The sequence below is a fragment of the Syngnathus scovelli genome, chromosome 11 (assembly GCF_024217435.2).
Source record: "Syngnathus scovelli strain Florida chromosome 11, RoL_Ssco_1.2, whole genome shotgun sequence".
NCBI lineage: Eukaryota > Metazoa > Chordata > Actinopteri > Syngnathiformes > Syngnathidae > Syngnathus > Syngnathus scovelli.
Window position 1 is genome coordinate 11,778,888 of NC_090857.1, and position 20,928 is coordinate 11,799,815.

Below are 20,928 nucleotides of genomic sequence, written 5' to 3' on the forward strand. Positions count from 1 at the left end.
GTTGCATTGTGCGAAATGTAGTGTTGGTGCGTGCAAAACACCAGCGGGCAGCTGTGGCCTGCGGGCCGGTTCTAATAATAATTCAATATCATCCAGGAGGCCATAGATAATCAATTCGTGGGCCGGATCTGGCCCGCGGGCCGTAACTCTGACATATGTGCTGTAGTGGCTCACCAGGATGGAAATTTTACATTACGTTCATGAGAATGGACCTACTTAAAAACATATTCACTGCATTGAAAAGATTGTAAACACACAAAAATTGCAATCCAATGACAGGCCATTCAGCACGGTCGGTTTGAAGCTTGCCTCTGCATAAAAATCCCAGCTGCAGTTTTGCATAGTAAACAATTTACCAGAAAAAAGGTTTTAAACTGTTAAATGCAGTTCAGGTTTATTGTTAGAATTAACATAAAACAAAATAAACAACATATTTTGTGTGTAAAACAACCAATTTCTTAACAGCCCTCCACTTTAATGCTAAACATGTAATTGAAAATACCACCGACTTACTAATGCTAACGGTTAGCTTCAAATTTTAATGAGGAAAAATTATTTAATTTCACTGACTTCAAGTCAAAAGACCAAAAGCTACACCTGGAGGAAACTGGAATCTAACAAACCTTTTTAAATAAAATAAAAAAAATTACTTTAATAGGCTGATAATATTCATTTACACAAAGAACATTTCAAAGCTCAGTATAGTAGAGACTAACTTGTCACGTCTCGTCCCCAACTGCTCCACTATGTGTCTGTTGTCTTGGTTTCTGTCTGTGTGCTCGCCCCTCCCCTCCTGTGTGCCCATGATCAGTGTGATTATTCCCACCTGCCTCTCGTTACCTGTCGTGTATATAAGTCCTGTCTGCCCCTCACTCCCGTTCGGATCATTGGTTGTGGTCGTTCGGTGTTGGATTTATGTTATGTGTTAACGTCATGATGTCTTTTTGGTTCCAGTTGCTGTCATTTTTTAATGTCACCCTGTCATTTTGTTTCACGTCTTTTTCGGTCAGTCTTGTTGTTAGGTTTTTGTTAATGAGTTATGTCAGTTGCCGAGTCTGTTAGTTTGCCTTTTTTGAGTTCACCAATAAACCCTGGTCCAAGCTGCACTTGGTCGTCCTGCTCCATGCTCCACCCGACCGTGACAGAATGATCCGACCACCAAAATGACCAGCGCTTGGACCCCCCTCCACCACCAGCTTCCACTGCGACGCCCGATCCATGTCTGAGCAGGTTCCATCGCCGTGGGCTCCACAGCTGCCGTCGAACTTGCTCCCGTGACTCCGAACCCGCGGCCGCCACCAGACTTCGCTCCAGCGACGCCGGACCCGCGGCCGCCATCAGACTCGCGGCCACCATCGGGCCTCACCCCGGCGTCACTGGACCCACGGCCGTCGTCGGACTTCTTCCCAGCAACGCCGGACCCGTGGTCGTCGCCGGACTTTGAGCCAGCTGCACGTGGCTCCACGGCCACTGCTGTGGCGCGTGATGGCTCCTGCCGCTACGCACAGCCACGCCTTCTGAAATGCCGCCGATCATGGTACGGACTGTCAGAGTTGCCGCCGATCGCGGTACAGACTTCCGGAGTCGCCGCCAATTGCCGTACGGACTTCCAGAGTTGCCGCCGATCGCGGCACAGACTTCCAGAGTCGCCGCCAATTGCTGTACGGACTTCCAGAGTCGCCATCCGAGTGCATTTTATGTTTGGGTTGCCGCCTGAGTGCGGTTCGGTTCCCTAAGTCGCCGCCCGGGTTCGGTTCCCCAAGTCGCCGCCCGGGTGCGGTTCGGTTCCCCAAGTCGCCGCCCGAGTGCGGTTCGGTTCCCCAAGTCGCCGCCCGAGTGCGGTTCGGTTCCCCAAGTCGCCGCCCGAGTGCGGTTCTGTCCCCCAAGTCGCCGCCCGAGTGCGGTTCTGTCCCCCAAGTCGCCGCCCGAGTGCGGTTCTGTCCCCGAAGTCGCCGCCCGAGTGCGGTTCTGTCCCCGAAGTCGCCGCCCGAGTGCGGTTCTGTCCCCGAAGTCGCCGCCCGAGTGCGGTTCGGTTCCCCTAGTTTTTTTTTTTTTGAGACGTCGGGAGCCGTCCCTTGTGGGGGGGGTTCTGTCACGTCTCGTCCCCAACTGCTCCACTATGTGTCTGTTGTCTTGGTTTCTGTCTGTGTGCTCGCCCCTCCCCTCCTGTGTGCCCATGATCAGTGTGATTATTCCCACCTGCCTCTCGTTACCTGTTGTGTATATAAGTCCTGTCTGCCCCTCACTCCCGGTCGGATCATTGGTTGTGGTCGTTCGGTGTTGGATTTATGTTATGTGTTAACGTCATGATGTCTTTTTGGTTCCAGTTGCTGTCATTGGTAATGTCACCCTGTCATTTTGTTTCACGTCTTTTTCGGTCAGTCTTGTTGTTAGGTTTTGTTAATGAGTTATGTCAGTTGCCGAGTCTGTTAGTTTGCCTTTTTTAAGTTCACCAATAAGCCCTGGTCCAAGCTGCACTTGGTCGTCCTGCTCCATGCGCCACCCGACCGTGACATAACTGCTCAAACAACAATTTTAATGAGCAAGAAGGTAAAAAAAGAAATTGCTTCAAGAGTGTGAGTGATTCCATCTTCCACCCAGAAGTTAAGTTCTCTTAAAACTGGATAAATCTACATTAATCCAAACATCTGCTGCCCGACGAAGTCATCTGATGCATAAATCCCTTCTCACGTCTCCATACCGTTTCCCCTGCTTAAGGGAAAGTATTCCAAATCAATATTTCATCTCAATTTCACACCTGCTGCACCAATCATGCACGCCAGACGTAATGCGGCGGTGGCACACATAGAATCAGACAAGAGTAGTAAATATAGTGTCTGCAGCTAACTACAATCTGGGACCTCATTTGTGACACTTATCAGACTCTGTTGGCTGGCATGCTCCCACTCCTTTTTAGTTTGTTGCTCCATATCTGTCTTTTTTTTTTTTTTTCTAATCGTATCGTGTGTAGAGACCTTTCAATATATTAGTGGATGTGTCTATGTGCCACTCACCTGACTACCTGTGGAGAAAAGAGTGTCATTGTGGCATTCATGTGCATCCTAACCGACTGTGTGGCCATAATATGGACACTTTTTTTTTCAATGCATTTAAAATAAAATCCAACCTCCACCAACAGTGTTTGAACAATATGAAAATAACCACATACTGTGATTTTGCCCCCCCCCCCCCCAGTGCAAATACAAATTACAATTCAAGGACAGCACAAAATTAAATCATTAAGTACAAGAAGTAATTTTGTGCATTTTGACCTCAAATATAAACTCACAATTTGAAAAATATTGAGGTACTATGATTGTCTTATATCTCATTCTAAATCCACCAAACATTATTACGCCGACTCAGGTTACATAGCACTAGTATGACCAGTGCGAACACAACAAAGCCATGTCTGTCATCTACTGGTCAATGGCGATATTGCAACGTAAAGAAAATCAACAAATCTCAACATCACAATTTTCTATTCCTGAAAATAAGCAACTTTATACTTAAGTACTTATGGTTATTTGGTGTTAGGATTCTGAGACGGTGTTTGAAAAAATGAAACGTAAACTGTGGAAAAAATATACAGTATAGTATGTCACAGAAAAGGACAATGTAACAGACTAAAAATAGAGCAATGCAGCTCTAAAATCAACCTGGAATTCTTGTCTTTACGTGCTAAGAAAGGTCGTTGAAGTGACGTGTTTACACGGGCAACCATCCAGAATTTAAAGTAGCTTAGCCTACGGAAAATGGATGAGGTAGTTTAATCACATAACGGACGGCTTCTTCCACACTCTCCAGAATTCCTTAAGCATTTCAACTACAACTAACAACGACAATTGCTTCTGTCAATCTGTTCTTAACCGAGTTAGTTATACCCCCTTCTTAAAATTCCTCATGCCTTTAGTCTTTCACTTGCGAAGGTGTGCATCGTTCTGTCGACTACAAATTTTCATGTGAAGTTCCTCCACTTCCAGCTTTTCATTATCATACATCTGACAGAATGAATTATTGGGCCAATCAGAGGCGCTGAAGTGTGTTGTTTGTATGTGTCGAGAGATTCAAGCTTTCGGGCTAAAGCCAAAAAAAACTTAGACTGGAACAACAAGCTTGGAAGGGGACGAGGTTAATATCTTTGAAGTTGAATCAAAGAGAATTCAAGAAAACGCATGAAACACAACACAGCAACCAAACATCGAGAAGAATCAAAGTAATTCCTTTCAGGTAAGAACATTGTACAAAGTCCCAAATGTCTTTATTTTGACATAATCTATCGTGTTCTATCCAGTCGAATATAATAGGGCTGGAAATGAAAGCCTCGGAATGAAGAGCGCAACAGTGACAAATGAGCTGCGGTATAATGAATGAAAATTGGATGTAATGATATAATCAAGTCCATTTGAGAGCTCGGCTACTCGAAAATGTGGCGAGCTAGTTGTTGACCATTACGCTAGTACATTTGCTGCATTAATTTCACGGACAATGCCGTTAATACATCCATCTATCCTGTTTAGCTTTGCAGGGAAAGGAAAGTCCAACGGACTGCGGGTGAAAGGCCGACGACAGACAAAAAAAGCTTCTCCATTAAGGGTTTCTGAACAGCCTGGCCGCGCTTTGCCCCAGCCTCACATGTCCTGGCCTGGTCTGGCCTTCGTTTCTTGTCAATTACAAGAGGCGCACCGATCAATTTGGGCGGGGCTGAGGCGCTTTCAGCTGCAAGTCTCCACTGTACACTCGCAAGTATGCGGGATCTGCTGCTGCAGATTTCACGAGAGGCTGAGTCTCAGTCACTGGTTTTGTAGGAAGTCAAAATAAGATTTGCAGTTGCACAATAGTGCAATTTATAGCCTATCAAAGGCACAGAAGCTTTCAAAAAGGCAAAAAAAAATCCATTTTAGGGTTTAATCGAGTAAAACAGAGCCAGCTGCTGGCTGCTGCCAAGAAAATAGATGGAGTACACAAATACAACATTTTATAACAATATTTAACCATATTTACAGTTTCATATGCATCGGTGAATGAAATACTGTTCCATGTCCTCTTTCTGTAGCAATCAGACTGTTGACATCCTGCAGTGTGCCTAAAGATTAAAGTGCATGTAGTATTTTTGAAAGAAGGGGGTCGCTCTCATTCACTTGAATGAACGAGGTGCTTGCTAAAATCTTTACAGCATGCTTCACTATTTCATCCACAGGTACGCTAGCGTTGTGTGGAATCTGATACTTTTCAGGAGATGTCCAAAAGTGCACTTTTGTTCAAAACATTACCTTACCTACAAAGAAAGCAAGCAATTTTATTGGTTAATAAAAATAAAATTAAATTAAATAAAAAAATAATAATTAAAAAATAGTACTGTAAGAGGTTTTCTGTAAACTGCACAGTATACATCGTATTGTTATGACTTAGTGGCAGGCAGCTATGTTTCATTCTCTTAAAAGCAGGAAATGGGAGTGTGTTAGCCAATCAAATGACAGTGATGTCATGGCCCTCCTTGGCCAGCGTTCCAGAACCCGCTTGAAAGAGACTCATTAATAAGGCTATTCTTGTCACTTCTTACTGACAAGAACATTTGCCCTCCAAATTCAAGAGAACAATTTTGCAACACTGATTAAGTAATGTTTCAGCTAAAATGACCCATAAAATATCCTCGCAAATGCCATCGCTGACCTCCTCTGGCATCTCTCGCAGAACCGCCGATCTATGCCTGATGAGGAAAATTGTTTGAACATTGCGTCCCTTGCCTGATGACATCAACGGAAGGAAGCGAGCGTGCTCTGTAACCCAGTGTCTCATCAGCACGTATTTACAGTCTGATGACGCAGCATGAGAAGCAATTTGGAAACTGACTGCAGAGGTCCCCAAGGTTTCTACTGGTAAATCTGGGCCATTGTGCTCATCTTCAGCAAGGCTTTTTTTTTTTTTAATTGTAGTTTTAATCTCTCCAGCCATTAACGTTACATGCAGAAAATTGCCTCTTGAGAACTTGCCTGAACCTAACGTGTTCTTAATGTTTTTCTTTAATATCGTTTGAGGACAACTTTTTTCCACAACCAGGTCAAATAAACCAGCTCCATTCATTTTCTATACTGCTCGTTCCAATGAGGTCGCCGGTAACTGGAGTCCATGCCATTTGATTTGGGACACGAGAAGTGGGGTGTACCCGTAATCCCAGGCACATCCATAAATTTATTTGATTTTTTCACATCACTTGTCCTCATTTCCCGTCCTAGCCGAGACTGGTCGGCAGTCAATCGAAGTGCATATCTGTCATTCCAAATTCTATCCTACTTCTTCTCATTACTGTTACAAGGAACCGCTGGAGCCTTCCCAGATGACCTTTGACAATTTAAGTAGGATACACCTCGGACTTGTTGTTAATTAATCACAAGGCACATCCTTGAATTCATTTTAATATAATATTTGTTCTCATTACGGTCACGGGTGAGACGCGGCCCGTCGCAGTCGGCTTTTGACGAGAGAAGCGGGACACGCACTGGATCATCTTGTCAATCACAGGGCACATTTTTCCATATCGCTTTTCCTCATTCGCTGTCCCGCTTGACATTGGCCGAGAGATGCAGGGTACACGCACAACTGATTGACAGTCAATTGCAGGGCAAACGAAAAAACAGCAAGCCAGAGACTCTTAAGCAGTGTGTGTGTGTGTGTGTGTGTGTGGGGGGGGGGGGGGGGGGTAGCAAACCTGTTAATAGGGAGCACTTAGACCCCCCACTTTGCTTTTCACATGAGTCACACCAGAAAGCCCTCCGGCTTTTATCTAATTCGTTCATTCTTTCTCAATCGATAGGTTGTTAGATGATTTCAGATGATGATATATTTTTTTTAAATCCATCTTTGAGCTATGCTGTGGTAATTTAGTAGAAGTAGGGTAAAGTCAGCAGGGACTTTTTGAAGGCTCTTGGATCTGTTCCCCAAAGTGTTTGTTAAGCGGATAAACTGAGGTTCACCCATCGACTCGTCTTTTTTTTTTTTTTTTTTTTGCATACCAACAACATCAATCAACAACAAATTGTAATCTGAGATGGCTTTATGTCCCTAAAGGTATTTTTGATGCTGTTTAAAAAAAAAAAAATTCTTTCCATTTTTTTTCTAGCAGATTAGGTTTAGAGATATTGTCAGTTTTTGTCGTCAGATTTATAAAAGCGATGAAAGGATTCATTCAAGGTCACAGCTGTTTGCAAAGCTGTTGTTCACCAACATTTTCAATGATAACAAACCTTTTTATTTTTGCAATGTGGAAAAGAAAAGCTGTTTTCAACTGTTAAAAAATGGTGAACATCTGGCACACATCTTGGTGACAGTTTGCGACCTTGAATGAAGCTTGATGAAAAATCAATATTTGGGTTTGTGCTCAAACACTCGCTAACCTTTGCCGATGGATAAAGACACCTTTGATAGGCTCCGGCACGTTTGCGACCCTAGTGACGATAAAGCCGTATGGAGAATAGGTGGAATATACATGAAAAAAAGGATTAAGTCATTTTAAATGAGATATTGTTTTTCAAAGTCACACAGAGCCCAGTTGTGCGGATTAGTATGACCTGGATAACTGAGAATCTGTACAGGCTCAGAGCTACTGTATGCGAGCGAGGGCACTCCATCCATTGTCGTCACTTTCAGACAAAAATGGTAAATGACGTTTGGTTGACGAAGAGGTCGCGTGATCGGACCTGTCGGCTCGGTCGTCTTGGCTGATAAAGCAGCACTCAATATTTACAGCAGCGCTCTCGCTAGTGATGAATATTCACAAGGCCTGTATGGCCTGGCGGCAAGACAACGGGATACTAGATCATGTGCAGTCCTCGTGGATCACACAGCAAGGGGTCTTAGTTTTTCCCTAAAATTATTCCATGTGAGATGTTGCAAAATGAATTGTAAGCAGGCTGTTGTTATTCATGGATTGTGTGGGTAGACTTTTAATAATAATATTTTAAATTTTTTGTTAGAAGTGACAGAAGCTTCATTTAAGCTTCCAGATTTTTCTGGGTTTATTCATATTTAGAAATTGAAATTTTACGCCGGGCTTATTTGGGTTCTTTTGAGCTTTTGATTTTACACGCATTTATATTTATTTAGTCACGTGGTAGTTCAGATTTACCTATTAACATTTGAACTGATTCAAGGAAATCAACAAATCAGGAAGGTTCTTGGTCTTCAAAAACGTTAACTACTCCAAGTTAATAAATTCCTTGCAAAACTGCAGAGAATATCTAATATTATAATAATATTATATCATACTATATTCATATTTATTTATTTATTTATCCATCCATCCATCCATCCATCCATCCATCCATCCATCCATCCATCCATCCATCCATCCATCCATCCATCCATCCATCCATCCATCCATCCATCCATCCATCCATCCATCCATCCATCCATCCATCCATCCATCCATCCATCCATCCATCCATCCATCCATTTCCATGTATTTATTTATTTTACACAGACAATCATAATAACAAAAACATAAATTAATTGCCTTAAATTTAAGAAAAACTTCAGTAACTCTTTCACAATATAGAATAATTTCTCTCTCTTCTTTTTAGGAAAGTCAAACACTAAAAGTTTGTTGTCTTTCATGGAGTCTGTAACAATTTGAATTTTCTGAATAATAGTACAAGGAAAAAAAATCTTCATTTTGAGGTGTGTGTTGGTTTTTTGGTGCCCTCCCAAGTTATTGACTTGCAGGTGAAGCCAAATGACAAGTCTGGAGACAGATGGCACCAATTTAAAAACATATCCTGCTGATGATGTGGACTTTTCTTGCTGATCTTTTCACTGGCGCCCAACCAAAGCATGCTGTGTGGCGCGGCGTTTGCTGATGCATTGTTATCAGATTGATTTTGTTTGAACGCGATATAAATTTAGCAACAGAGCCGCTTTTGGTCGGAGGGGGTGAAAGGCTTATTTTGTTCACCTCTTCCGCCTCTCGTGTCAGGGCCAGGATTCATTGTATTCGATTTGTTTTGACTTTACCACTCCCCCGATGCCAATAGCATATCTGATTAACCAGTCAGCCGTGTTGGGCTTCATCTGGCACGGCATTCATCATCTTTGGAGCTATTCATGCGCTGAAGAAAAGCAATGATTGCAAATTGCAGAAGAAGCTCCGCGGAAAGGCTTTGAAGACTTTGTTTTCCATGCCTAGTGCCTCCTCCAGAGCCGTACGCAAGCCCTTCGAAATCACAGAGAAAATCCCTCCCCGTTCCAAAGCAATCTGAAGGTCTAAAATCTTTCAGAATCCGAATTGGAAACTAGACAACTACTCAGGCAAATTGGCGCAGCTGAGCACCGTGTCAGATTGCGTGCTCTCGCAGGGTGGCTGCATTTTCTTCTCCTATTAACATTCGGCTTTTCATCAGCGACAGTGCCAGGTAGGAGACTAATAGCAACTCACAACTCCGTGTAGGGACAACTTTCAGATTGTGAATAAAAAGGAGTAGAAGAAGAAGACAACCAACCAATCAGTTCAGGTAAACATATTATTTATAGACTGGGCTCAATCCTCCCAATAAATGGGTGAGAAATTCGCACAAGCTCAGGTCTCAATTCCCTGACGTCTACTATGATGCGCCAGAAGCTGATTTGAACGTCTCAATGCACTGAGCATCAATGGCCCTTCTGTCTTATGACACTGGCTCTCTCACTTTTATTTGCTTTCTCTCCTGGAACACACACAAGGCCATCCATTCAAAGGCAGGCCTTATCCCTCAAGAGCATTCCCCGGAGGTCCCTGGCTCGCCCACTACTGCCTGCCCGGGATTGAAGTCAGAGACTTCAGGCAATGCCTACTTTTAACTTGGTGATGAAAGCTTCACAGAAGCATCCTTAGAGGGCTGGTGGTCGGATGAAGGAGGCTAGCATTCCATTCTTGAATCTCCCCGACCTTTTAAAAGCAAATTAGAACAAGGGATTCTTGGTGGATCAGGGACCTAGATGGGCTGCTTTGCTTAGATTCGTTCCTCATGATAAATACTCAACAAATGTCCATGTATTTTTTAAAAATGTATAATTATCTATCCAATAATTTTCACTTTTTTGACAAGCACCCAAATAACTGGTAGTGTTGCCTACCTTTCCTTCATTATAGAGAAATTTGAGAAATGGAAGTTTTTCAAATTTCAAATGACTTTTGTTCCTTTTTAGAGAAAATGTACATTAACTAAGAGCGACCCGCCTTTGTTTAAAAACGTCTCATAGTGAAGTAGTATCAGTATAAAACGGTTCTGTTGTAGTGACTTGTTGAATGTATCGGAAGCGACAGTGTAATTTATGTCACACGGGACCGTGTCGTGAGGAGGAGGAGGAGGAGGAGGAGAAGGAGGAGGAGGAGAGCTGCTGATGACACTATCAGGCACAGAGAGACGTGCACACACTTTCACTTTGGGCAGGCAGCCTTCAGAAAAGCACAGCGTGATCTTTCATTGCACTCATCGATGAAAAAAAATAATGTAAAGAAAAAAAAAGTCAGGATGTAGATAGACCACGTCCTGCCCTCCCCACCGGACAGACTGTGGTAGTATCGCTCTTTCCCTTTCTCTCTCCATCCTTCCATCCATCCAGCCAGCTGCCTGCATGCGCTTTGCTCCTCAGCGCAGGAGACTGGCTGTTGATCTGCCGGCAGAGGAGGAGAGGTGCAGCCTGCCGTTTCTTCCCGCTAGATGGACTGCCGTCTGGTCTCATTATCCCTCACTTGGATTTGACTCCCATCCACTTTTAGGCGGTAAGAGAATTGCTTCTTCTATATCCGAAAAGGTATTGCTCCGAACGCGGGTCAGGCGATGGGAAACTTTAAATATTTGCAACTAAGCTAGTGGAGCAAATTTGCTATTGTTTACTTAGATAAGCAAATGTAACTATTTACCTTTCTAAAAATGCCCATAGACATTTACATCAGACTTCAACAGGTTGTGAACCTCAGCTGAATAATCCCCCCCCCCCCCCCCCAAAAAAAAAAAAAAAAATCTCAGTCCTTCCTGCGAGGAGTTTGCTTGTTCACCATTGTGCTTACAAATGGGACTTTGGGTTCATCCATCCACAGATGGGCCAGCACAGAACGTCATACCTTACAGTCAAGAGGTTCTGGTTTTCTCTCTTTCTGCGGGTAGTCCGGCTCCATACCTGTGAATGTGATTCTCAGTAATTCTTGTCTTGGAGATGCCTAATTGCATTTGGCTGACAACCAGTTCGGCATGGACCCTGCTTCTCTTGACATAAATCAGTTAGGAATTGGCTCCAAAATTGTCTGCAAGACAAGTGATAGACAATCCAGGGAAAAGAAAGGAAGCTCTTCTGAAAATTGACAATCCCAGTCTTGTGGGTAAATCAAATTGCAGATAATTGGATGCTATTCTCCACCCTGGGTAATACACTAGACAGCCACAAGACGGCGACAAAAGCCTTACTAAATTGCTGAAGAACTATGTTGAAGTCACATTACCGCTCTCAGGTACAATCATAGACATTTTTAGGGGGGTGTCCGTTACTTTTGTCTTTTCAATATTCACAATGAGGTTCACTCTTAATCCCTCAACGACAACAAAATATAATCACTTGACTGTGCAGCAGCTAATATTTGTTGGTCCCCTCCCCTCATCCTGAAGATGTCAGCTGAATTCAAGGGAGCCTGAAGGAGAGGAGGACTTCTTCCAAGACTCACCATGGCTGCGGGAGTGGCCGCGTGGCTCCCTTTCGCCCGGGCGGCCGCCATCGGATGGATGCCCGTCGCCAGTTGCCCAATGCCGGTGGCGCCGCGAGACCACCGCCGCCGGCAGGACGAGCTCATTGTCCTCAATGTCAGTGGCCGTCGATTCCAAACCTGGAGGACCACACTGGACAGGTATCCAGATACCTTGCTCGGCAGCTCAGAGAAGGACTTCTTCTACAATGAGGAAACCAAAGAGTACTTCTTTGACCGAGACCCTGACGCCTTCCGGAGCATCCTAAATTTCTACCGTACCGGTAAGCTGCACTACCCGCGGCACGAGTGCATCTCGGCTTACGACGAGGAGCTCACCTTCTTCGGCATCATTCCGGAAATCATCGGCGACTGCTGCTACGAAGAGTACAAAGATCGGAAGCGAGAAAACCTGGAGCGCCTTCAAGATGACCAGGAGGAGAACAAGGATGTCAAGCTGCCCCATATGAACTTCAGAGAGACCATGTGGCGGGCGTTTGAGAACCCTCATACTTCCACCATGGCTCTGGTCTTCTACTACGTCACCGGCTTCTTCATCGCCATCTCCGTCATCACCAACGTGGTGGAGACAGTGCCATGCGGCTCCACTGCCACTCAGAAGGACATGCCGTGCGGCGAACGCTACACGGTAGCATTTTTCTGCATGGACACGGCCTGCGTTATGATCTTCACGGTGGAGTACCTGCTGCGCTTGTTCGCTGCCCCGAGCCGCTACCGCTTCATGCGCTCCGTGATGAGCATCATCGACGTGGTAGCCATCCTGCCGTACTACATCGGCTTGGTGATGACTGACAATGAGGACGTCAGCGGCGCCTTTGTCACGCTGCGGGTCTTCCGCGTCTTTCGCATCTTCAAGTTCTCGCGCCACTCGCAGGGCCTGCGCATCCTGGGCTACACGCTCAAGAGCTGTGCCTCGGAGTTGGGCTTCCTGCTCTTTTCGCTTACTATGGCCATCATCATCTTCGCCACCGTCATGTTCTACGCCGAGAAGGGCTCCAGCTCCAGCAAGTTTACCAGCATTCCGGCATCCTTCTGGTACACCATCGTAACCATGACGACGCTGGGGTAAGTCACTCGCATCACATACTCCACATGCTGCATATCACGTATAGCCAAGTGGGAGCTATATGGCCACCATTGACCACTCTCCAGGCACTTCCACGTCTCGGGAAATATCTGGAGAATTGGGTTCTGTCATTCCCACATTGTTGCGTTTAACTGAATCTCTTAGCAGTCAAGTTTCCAAAGCATGAATATTATTCAAAAATATGAAAGAAAACCCATAACCTCTTTTACAATTACATTGATTTGTCCATATCTCTAATTAAGCATCACAGGGTGATTTTCCAATGTAATTGTGCACCTTAAATTGAAAACTTACGGATTTATACATTACAATCAAATTTTCATTAAGCATCACAAAAAACAGTCAATACACAGTCTTACGCACTTTTGAAATAAGAGTGGTTGTTTATCTATTGTGGTTCATCTCGACCAGTGGCCTCCCACAAGGAGCATATTTACGGCTGAGGTGTTGAGTCTAACAAAACAACTACTGCTTTGTGAGGAATTGATTTAAAGGCATCATAAAGTCCACCCAGCATTGTGTTTGGAGCCCGAAGGCAAAGAATCCCAGGAGGCTCCTTCTGTCACATTTATTATGATTCAACACGCTTAATATTTCACAAGCTTGCAGAGCTCCGCGGCCGTGACCCACGGGGCAAACCAGAACGTGCTGCTAAAGTTTTCTGGCAAAGTGAAAAGAATGATATCCCCTACTTTCTTTTAATCAGGGTCAATACAAGATTATCTTCAAAACACTTCATGCCATCAACTTTGAAAATGGACCTCATTAGCTTGTGAAGTGGTACAGAATGAATTTTACCCTTCCAATTAGTTTTTTGGCTATTGTTCTCATGTTTCTAACGGGATTCTTGCTGTATAGAAAATGGATGGATAGATTGGACTGTTTCATTAGATTGTATTGTTTTGAGTGATTCAGGTGAACACAAAGCTTGATGATCGGCAAAGTTGCTGCTGTTTACTAGAGTGTGCCAACCCCCCTCGCTCGCCCCCTCTTATACTGCATTATTTAACATCTCGAGCTTGACTGTTCCAAAGCTATAAAGCCAAAATAGGTGGAGGTCCAAATCGTTACTGGGCCACCAGTCCAGATGTCACATTGAGCCTCATTTGGTCTGTAATAAACGGTATGATGTGGCCTTGTAACTTTTTACAGACTTAGAACTGCTCAGCATATGTTGGGGAGAATTACCATAGTGGCGCTTGATTCTTAACAATGTTTTTTTTTTTCAGGTTGATTTTTTTTAAAAAAAATAGATTTTTAGCGCCTTATGTGTATGCAAACATGTATGTTTGCATGTGTTTTGACAAAAGGGACATTTTATTTTGTCAAGACAAAAACACCTGTTTTCAGATTTTTTTTTGGAAACACTTAGGGCACCATATGGTGTAGCGAAAGTACCTCCATTTACGATTTACCATTTTCTGTAATTATGTTTGTGGAAGATGAGGCAAGTTAATGCTGCTTTACAAAAGTCAAAGAAAATCTATTAAGAGCAAACCTTTTTGCAGAGTTGAGGGCTGCATGAATTTCTTTGTTCCCATTATTTGTACATTGGCAAGTTCCTTTCCATAGTCTTTGATATCATACATAAAAAAAAGAGAGACAGAGAGAGGGAGAGAAATACCAAGGTGAAAGCATTATGCACCATTGAGCTCCGCAAGCAATGTTTTGAGCTCCGCAAGCAATGTTTTTGAGAGAGAGATGGCATTATGTCCAAGCAACAATAGTAGCGTCTATCCAAATTCTCAGAAAAATACATACATACATACATACATACATACATACATACATACATACATACATACATACATACATACATACATACATACATACATACATACATACATAAATAAAAAACAGCCGCATTGCCGTTCAATCAGACTGGATGCGTGTTCAAGGCTAAGTCATACAGACAGACAATAACAAGGAACTCACAATCTTTTTTGTTTTTATTAGCCTGGAGGTAAGACTCTAAATAGACTAATGTTGTTTCATCTTTAGTTAAACTTAGTGCCAGTGCAGCCCCCACGTTAACCAATAATAGCAATATCCTCTCAGTATTCCGTTTCTGGCAGCCCACTACGCCTTTGATTGTAGTTACTAAAATGTCTTTGTCTTCTTTCTCTGCTAACTTTGTACTGTTGTCTTTTAGTTTTTTTTTCAAAGCTATCTCCCAACGCCAAGCTGTTCAAAGAAAAACAGCAGTAGGTGTAAGTAAAAATGATTCATGGCTGATGCTTGGAATTAACAGCAAATCCTCCAATCATGCGCATATGCTCATGGGGGATAAGTTCACCATCTGTCAATATAATAAATATTTCGAATCATTGTGACGACAACACACAATGTTCTATCAAGCACTGAGTTGCAAAAGTGCAGCTAGCGGACTGGCTGTTAACATGTCGGCTTTTCAGTTCTGAGGTTCCGGGTTGTCCCCATGGTTTTTATTTTGTTACTTTCTCACGCAAACCAAATCCTTGAGTGACAGGTTCACTGTCGACCAAAAAATGTGAACCTCACATGAGCAAGCACTTGGAGACAGAGGCAAGAAAAACTCAGGGAAAAAAAACAAACACAGCTCAGGCTCTGTTGAACGACCGTTTGCTTCGGCTGACTTGTTCACATTTTACTTTTCTCAGGTCACACTGAAACTTGTTTGAAAATCCATCACATGATCATAGTAAGATGTGATTTGGACATGCCTTGTAAAATATTGTTACTTTTGGATAAAGTTGGAGAGCTCGTGACAGGCAGATAGAGAAGAATCTGATAATTCCTCACTAAACCCTTTCTTCCTGATGATGTATTACAATTCAGAAACACAACATACTTTCCTTTCCGTAACACATTTTTCATTTTGTTTTTTGTTTATTGGCAGTATGTCTGTACAGTACACTCAAAAAATAATTTGTTGGGTGAGCGTAATATAAGTGTAGAAAGAACTTCTTGGTCGTTATTTCAACAAGACCCTTTTCCATCCATTTCTAGTTCAGGGATGGAGAATCCAGGTCCAGAAAGCAAAAAACTCAGTTTGGTTTTAGCCACAGGTGCTTCTTTTACAAGGTCATTTATTTTTCTCTGATGATCATCGCAGTTTTCCCTCTTCGCCATCACTGCTGTCATAGAAAAAGATGTGCTGACGTCTCCCATACTTATTTGCTCGTACTAAATCTGGTCTTGTTTGCTTTTATGGGCCTCCTCACCGTGCCTTGGGTAATGGGCCGGTTCTGGGGGAGGAATGGGCCCACGGAGGGAAGCTCGACGCAAGGTTTGTCCAGGGTGTTAAATCAGATTCGGGTAGCTGATAAAAGGTTTTGCATCCTGCGGGTTTCTACCGGCCGGACAACCTGCTTGCTGGGATCAGTGGCATGTCTTCTAAAAGACTAATTTTCTTCCCCACGAGTCCTCCTTCTTCACCAGCTAATTTTAGGGGCATTTGCTCAATGCGGAAGGCAGTGATCCATTTCAAGTGTAATCTTCTAATTTGATACATGATCCGGACAATACCTACATGACAGTGAGAGTGGATGTTGGACCGAGTCTTCCACACCACATGATTAACCCAATAATGAGAAAATATTAATGAGGTGTGCAGTGAAATCTGACTCGGTTGGTATAATTAGAGTGAGCCTCCCAGTTGGAGAGTCCCGGACCTGGACGTGAGGTTTGTTCTGTAGTGGCAAAGTGAGGAAAAAAAAAAAAAAAAGATGTTGCCATGCATGTAGGTCATGTTCCCATCGCTGCCTTAATCAGTGGCTATATATAATCTGCTTTCTTCTGAGAGACTTTTAGGATGGCCTCCCTCTGTGCGTTCGCCTCCACGTTTCTATTAGACTAAGTGGACCGGGCCCAGAGGCCAGCGTTAGAAAGAGGGAGGGGTCAGATGTTTATTGGACCTCCTTAGTCCAAAAGAAAATGGGAGACGGAAGATGAGAAAGGCAGAGCGACATCCATTGTTCCGAAATGTAGCTTGGCTCCCAAGGGTCGGAAAAAGCCCGAGCTGTTTCGGATATTGCTAAACAAACAACGACGGGGTGCTCGACGGGGACTTTAGATTGGTAAAAGGGAAATGGAATCTTTCAAAACCTAATAAGCTTTTAATTGCTGTTTCCTCCCTTAAAATATTACAAGTATTATTGTACTTGGAAAGCACAAAAAGCAAAACACATAACAGCATCACTGCAGCAATTTAGTTTTGTGAAAGGGATTTATTGACTTTTTAGTAACAATTCCAAACAACGACTAGAAAAGAAAATGATTTCTTTGAATGCCATTAAAGGAGAGTTCATTTTTTTCTGCTAGCAGAATTTTATTTTTTTTCTCCTCAGAGGTTGTGTAGCTACCCAGTGGCATGAATAATTGGATGATTTCGTCGCCTCGTTGAACCCAGAGGTCAAAACGAGTTCCGCTAGTAGGAGATTGGATATATTCCCGTCTTTATTGGGCCAAGATGCTCTTGCGGCCAAATTGCCAGGATGCTGCTTTCTAACAATAGCAATGTAATGTAACACAGTGCCAGTTTTATTTCATTACACACCAAAAAATGGAATTATTGTAAAGGATTACTGGATCACTAAGTGGCCTAAATGACCAAAGCGTAATTCCACCGTAAGATCTCTGGTTGGACAAACTCAATGAAACCCCCAAGCCGCATAGCATTTGTTTTCTTTGTGTCAGATGAGATTTCCTTCTTCGTATGTTGGTCAGTATGTCTCATTCAAGAATTTGTGAGCGAGTTCCATTGAGGAACTCAGGAAGGTTGAAGTATTGCGTGACTGCTTGGCCGACTGGAGACGGTGCTGACTTTGGATCCCAGCATTAAAGGTTTTATTTCATCCGTGGGCCAGGTGTTGGCTGTTAACTTAGTAACGGCAAGGTCAAGACCTTCTTCGCAAGAGACTCCATTGAGAAGGTTAAGGAAATTCAGCTCTATACTTAATGGCAGTGAAATGTCAGTTTGACCGTGAAAAAAAAAACATTGTGTTCCTGAGTTCCTTTGTGGGCAAGGTTTTAGAGGTTGGCTTAGTAACAGGAAAATCCTTAATGGGAGTAAAACGGGGGAAAAAAATCTCAACTCATGTTTCTTTGTCTTTGACGTTTTAGTGATGAGCTTGGTAAAAGGGAGGTTTAAACCTCTTTTCCTGGATTTATGTTTCCTGTCTTTGAGTCCCCTGAAAGCTGAATGCTGCTGTCAAGTTCAACCACTATACTTTGTGTGACGGTGAAGAAAAGTCATTTTCTTTGTTCTTTTGTTTTTCTCATCCTGCCACTCAACTAACTGTATGCAAGCCAAAATCGTTCCAATTTATGTACATGAGTGGCCTAGTGGATAAGGAATCTGAAGTTGGCTCTGAAGTTCAAGACTCCCTCCTTGGATGAGGTTTCACCCTGACAAGGAGGAACATTTTTTTAAATCCAACTGAGCACAGGTTATAATCAGAAGACAAAGTGAGCATACAGATGAGAGGAGGACCTTTGATAAAGACATGTCAGGAATTGTAGAATGAAGGCCTGTGACGAAGTAAAAGCCTTTAATACCTGCTGGCAAAGTTTCCTATCAAAAGGGGTTGGCGTCAGGATACAAAGAAGGACCTTGAATGACACCACATGCTCTGTTTTCTAGCGTATTTTTAGCAGCTTGGCCCTTATCTCCAAATGCAGGCAGCAAAAGGTTTGGCTGCGTACGAGGAATACTGTAGAAAACCTGCTGATAACCCAACACGCGTGATGGACGATACTGACAGGTCGTCATACAGTAGCGGTAAGCTAACGGGTAAAACCGGAGAAAGAAGAACAGATTTGATATTCATTGGGGGTTCAGTGTCTTCCTCAAGGACACCTGGATAGGGTCAACGGCTTTACTTGAGCCTGGCCACTTTCGTGATTTTTCAATTCCACACGACTTTCTCAGTTTAGTCATGAGCCCCAATTTTTTGGGCGTAAATATAATTTCAAGTAGTATTTTAAATGGATGATGTAAGGTCGAAGGTAAACCTTAGCGCTAGCGATTCGATGAATTTCCGTCACCTTTACAATGAGTCGTCACAAGTGGTCGGTCGTGTGTGGTCAGCACTGACTTCTGCTTCAAGTTCAGATCTTTACTGTTACACAATATGTTTCGTCTGATCCAAATTGATAACCGTCTCACAGTTCCGTGCAGAGTAAAGCGTCCATAACGGGACATATCAAGTTGATGAAACGGACTGCATTTTCTAAAAAAACACATTTGAAGAATATACGCAAAAATAAGCTCATATTTCATGGCCCGCTTTTGAACGTCATGACTCAAGATACGGTAGCAGTACACAGGGAGCGACAACAGCTTGCGTGACTCTGTGTTGATTTTAAATTGCTTTGTTTTTCGAGCAGGAAGACTTGGCACTGTACGCCCGCAGACGGCACATTTTCATATCAGGAGAAAAGTGTTTGTTCCAATTCAGTTGTCCATCCAGTAATATTTAAAATCACATATTCATTGACACTCAGGCTTTTATGGAAACATTGGTTCCACAATAAAGCTAATGGATCCACGCTGCTGTTTTATTTGTTTACCAAAAGGTTTTTATCTCAGATGTACCGACTGCGGCAGGAAGAGAAAATTAAATCCATAAAATTCAGGTCGTATCAGGATGTGTTTCATGTTTAGCACTCGACCGGCCTTTTCATCCAATAATTCACTGAATTGATGAAAGCAAGAAGTGTATTTTGTGATTATTTAATATGACAAGACAACTGTGTTCCATATTTGTGTTCAGTTTCAATAAATAAGGGATGACATTTTCTTTTAATAAATAAGTATGCGGAACATTTATAATCAATTCGTTAAGAGTCTGAAAGCAAAAGCTCACACTCGGGTAACCCTCGGTGGGATGAACAGAATTAGATGAATGAGTGAATAATCAATTAAAATGCTGGCGTTTTTGTACATGATTTTTTTTCAATTAAATTTAAGACAGTTGAAGGCTGTGCGCGGTTTAAAAAAGTTTGGTGTCAATGTAGTGATTAGAGTGGGATTACTTTTGATAAACAGCTGGGGTGAAGATTGGCCACTTATTTTATTAGCGGAGACATAATCCATTTCATTTGTCATCTGGCACCATAAAAGGCTTCAAAGTGCCAACTTTTTGACGCATGATAAACTGTTTCTGTGGAATTCACTTCAGCGTGTATCTAATCTATTTTGGGGGGGATTCAAATGTCTGGAGTGTGAAAAGAGGGAACAAACGCTCACCGGAGGGACGTGAAATCTTCCTCACGTACTAGGACTCGTAACCACAAATGAATTCCAATTGCTGCTTCATTGCCGCGCCAAGATGTTTACAACACCGCACGTCCGGAAAAAAGTGTGATTTATGCCTAGCTCTCAGCCATTTGTTTTCTTCCGCTCGATGCCCACCGTTTAGGAATGCGCAAACCCAATCACAAGCCGAGTGATTCAGGAGAACATAAAAGTTGGGTAGGTTAGAGTTTGCTGTATTAGCCAGATTCATGAAAACAGCAACAGGCCGCGACAGCTATTTTTTTTTTTTTTTTTTTTTAATTCTCACACCTGGATCGACAGATTGCTTCTCTAATGAGTAAGAGAGTGATAATGTGTCATGGTGCTAGTATTGGCTGCCAACAATGAAATAATACATCAGCTTGTCACAATGTCACGTTACTCTGTTTGGCTGTGGGAAAAAAAAACGGAATGTGATGGACTTTTAAACACAACGTGCTGGAACTTCACGCTCCATTTATTGCTTCATAAAGAGACCATAAAATAGTCCTATTAGGAAATATTGTCGATGCACTGGAAAGGGTTGCTCAACTCGAAATATAGCCATCAAGTCACTTAAAAAACTTAAAATATTTTCCGAAACTGGTAGAAGGGGATGTTTGCGCCGTTGTGGGAGGGGATGCAGCTGACTTTTTTTCCCATTTAGTGCGAGCGGCTGCCCTCATCCGCTTTAAATTCAGCAAAGAGAGAGAGGTGCCATTGACATAACATGTCTGCCACATTTTTGAGCACAATAAACTAGACTTGCCACGGCACAAAAATGAAGATATGCTCGTTTTTATGCATGTGCACCTGTCTGCCAAAATGGGACCCAAACTATGTGCACTCAGG

The 20,928-nt window shown here is 43.0% G+C and overlaps 1 protein-coding gene across 3 annotated transcripts in view; it reads left to right on the forward strand.

Moving 5' to 3' along the window:
- Window positions 1-10,372: 10,372 nt before the first annotated feature.
- Window positions 10,373-20,928, forward strand: part of LOC125976701 (A-type voltage-gated potassium channel KCND3) — a 37,213-nt gene continuing 26,657 nt past the window's right edge. Inside the window, exons 1-2 of one of the 3 annotated variants that reach the window (XM_049732521.2) lie at window positions 10,373-10,756; window positions 11,637-12,796. In XM_049732521.2, coding sequence (XP_049588478.1) covers window positions 11,694-12,796 — 1,103 coding nt within the window. In that variant the 5' untranslated portion in view covers window positions 10,373-10,756; window positions 11,637-11,693. Of the gene's footprint in view, window positions 10,757-11,302; window positions 12,797-20,928 lie in introns of those variants that run through there. The other 2 variants (XM_049732520.2, XM_068652412.1) reach the window with 2 other exon arrangements.